The sequence below is a fragment of the Fomitiporia mediterranea genome (assembly GCF_000271605.1).
Source record: "Fomitiporia mediterranea MF3/22 unplaced genomic scaffold FOMMEscaffold_717, whole genome shotgun sequence".
NCBI classification, from domain to species: domain Eukaryota; kingdom Fungi; phylum Basidiomycota; class Agaricomycetes; order Hymenochaetales; family Hymenochaetaceae; genus Fomitiporia; species Fomitiporia mediterranea.
The window spans coordinates 1-2,865 of record NW_006761102.1 but is presented as its reverse complement, the minus strand read 5'-3'; the positions used below and the strand labels follow the sequence as shown (position 1 = coordinate 2,865).

General features: G+C 44.7%; 1 protein-coding gene across 1 annotated transcript; it reads right to left on the bottom strand.

Annotated features, from left to right (window-relative positions):
• Positions 1-304: 304 nt before the first annotated feature.
• FOMMEDRAFT_171652 (uncharacterized protein) lies at positions 305-2,213 on the bottom strand. Its single transcript, XM_007272268.1, has 5 exons — positions 1,932-2,213; positions 1,805-1,873; positions 1,512-1,747; positions 1,029-1,454; positions 305-962 (listed from the first exon to the last, which is right to left on the bottom strand). Exons 1-5 carry the CDS (start codon positions 2,194-2,196, stop codon positions 387-389), a joined length of 1,572 nt encoding a protein of 523 aa, XP_007272330.1. The 5' UTR covers positions 2,197-2,213; the 3' UTR covers positions 305-386.
• Positions 2,214-2,865: the final 652 nt, after the last annotated feature.

The window sequence follows — 2,865 nt, the reverse complement described above, 5'->3', positions numbered from 1 at the left end:
TTTGCTGATATCCAGTCCTAAGGTCAGAGTCGGGAATGAATATGTGTCTCCTGCAAGAGTGCTATGCAGTATTCCTTGTTGCTTTAATAATTGTTTGATGCATAAACTAGTATTGTGTGACCCTTATGATAAGTTGTTTGATTGCTATTACATATGTCAATATTGTGGTTGTGAACACACTGATAAACGTAGGATTTTATTCATGTTATAAACACACGTGCAGAATACTAATACAGTCTTGACAATTTTTTGTGACACCTGAATACCTATATAAAACTACCAGCTCTTAAACATTAAACAGCATATTTTAAGAACATAAATAGATAATCATCATACAACCCGTACAAAATACTGTAGTATGCATGCAGACTATTAGCCAGAAGCACTCAGGGATTTTGCCTAGCTTTCTTCTTCCGGCGAGTTGCGTCACCCTCATTACCTAATTCCTCCGTGTGCCTCGCCTGCTTCCTTTTTCTGGATTGTTCCTTCCGGCTCGAAGAGGATTCGGACTGGTGTTTCTGTGTATGGTGCTTACGTGAGGTACCTGGCTCAGCACTCTCCTCATCCTCAGATATATGGAACACGTCCGAAAACCCATCCCCTTTGGTCTGCATTGCATGCAGAATGCACTCGAGAACGCCCGAATACTCCCCGACGTATGAATGGACTGCAACCGCTGCCTTCTGCAGCCACTCTGAATCGTTGTTAAAATGAGCCGCATTGTTGCCGGCTACTCGGATGGCGTTCCTATGAACTACAAACAATTCGTCAACCACCTTGGGATCAAGAAGCATACTCCTTCCACGTTCCAGGTAGTACCTCTGGCGGGATTTTGTTGTTATCTCCTCCCTAAGTTGAGCTTGGATTACTGCTGCTTGCTGTATGTGCTCTGTACGGACAGCAATACGGTTTTCGTGATCTTTCATGTCCATGCTATGCTTCTTTGCCGCAGAGACCGAAGTCTGTATAAAGCAGTATGAATGTTAGGTTAAAAAGCACAAAAGGAAAGAAAGTGGAGCTGTAATCACCTCTGTGTTAGGTGAGGAAGACGCGGAAAGACGACCCAACTCATTCTGGAGGGCCGTTATAAAAGCTTTGGCATTCTGTATCACTTCTTTGTACCCTTCCTCACCCGTTATGGAGTTGTCCAGCTGCGCCTGCGAAAATATGATTTGGTTGTTGAGAGCCTCAACTTTCGAAGTAAGCTTCACTCTAAGTTCATTTAGGCCGTTCGACGTCGGGGATCCATATCTACGCTTCACGTAGCCTAAGAATCCTTTGGACGAAAGTGTGCCTTGATTACCCAGCATTTTGGCTAGGCGTGCCTTAATCATCACTTCGGGTTCAGCGGATGAAGTGTCCATAAGTTCCAGCTGGCATACTGCGTCAAAGAGACCACGAAGAGACCTGTCTAGGAGTGTACGAAGAGCTATGTTGTTCTGTGCAGTAAGGGCCTGATACAATACAGCAAATTTATGAGCAGAAAGTAGGCGGGTTGATTAGCAACTCACCTTCCCCAGTTGAATCGCCTCCAGGTCCAACAGTCGTCCATGCGTATCGTCCATTTGCCTGTCACGTTCTACAGTATTCTTGATCATCTCCGCCTGATTTATAGCCAGTGCCAATATAACCTTGTATTGTACTGTGAGCCGAGTGCGCGTTGTTACTGGATCACCAGAGACATCTCTCGTTAAAACTTCCGACAAAGACCTGCGCAACCGCCGCTTCATATTTCTTGCATATGTTGCTGTAATGAGTTGCAGCATAAATCAGTAAACCAAAATACTAATGAAAAGTAACATACGATCAGAGTCGTCAGGTTTGATAAGGTGATTAATGCGTCTTAGATATTCCATGACCTTTTTTGACGCCCCTTCGGGTAAGAACTCGGAACTCAGTTTAACTGTAGCCTAGCAGGAATTTTTACTTACGAGTTTCCTCGCCTTCATCATCTAATCCGTCATCAGTACCACTGTCATAAACAACTACACTGCTGAAGGTAGTTCCGCTGCTGTCGGTTCCACTCCCGCTAGACTCGCTCCCCTCCTCATCACTACTATCCTCGCCACTGCCTGTCACGTCAGTATCGCCATGATCGAATTCTCTGGTACTGAGCCGAGCCACGACCAAACTCCTGCCTTCGTCTCCTTTAACCAGCTTAGGATTGTCTGTGTGGGCCTTTGGTTGTTCGCTCATAGGATGCAAGTGTGAGTAAGTTGGGTGCAAGCAGATCAGACCAAACTAGGAGACTCACAACCGCGGCTGTATGAGTAAGCGGTCCGTTTGATGCGGAGCTGGCCGTGTTAGAAGCATTTTCTTTCCTCAGGTAGTGTTGTACCAGAGAACTCTTCGTCTCAGCTCGTAACCTTTCGTGCCCAGTCACATTCACCTGTAAACACATATGTACATGTCATATCCTAATCAGTAATGCTTATAAATAGTGTCAGTTTGAGCTAGCTAAGAGCCTCTCTACTCCCACTTTTGATCCGCTTCGCAACTTGAATCAAATTTGATATTCTAGATAATACTCGAAATGCATACATTTTGGAATCTCTATTGTTAGAACCCATCAACACGGCCTCTGAGAAATGCTAAGGCTTCAAACCACACTGTTACTGTATAGTTTTCCCTAGCTTCCACATGCAATGCTGAAATACGCGTCTTAAGCTCTGTAACCAACTCAGCATCTAGAGTTTGATTAGGAGGCTCTAGCGAAACACCACTGTCTGTTCTCCAAGCCTGACTACCTTCACCATGCACACTACAAAGCCTTCCATCTGTAGTGTATGTGTTGATCCCTTCATCTAAAAGTGTAAATTTGTCAGTAACTGTAAACTTAGTGTACTTGTACTAGTCCTACCTTGC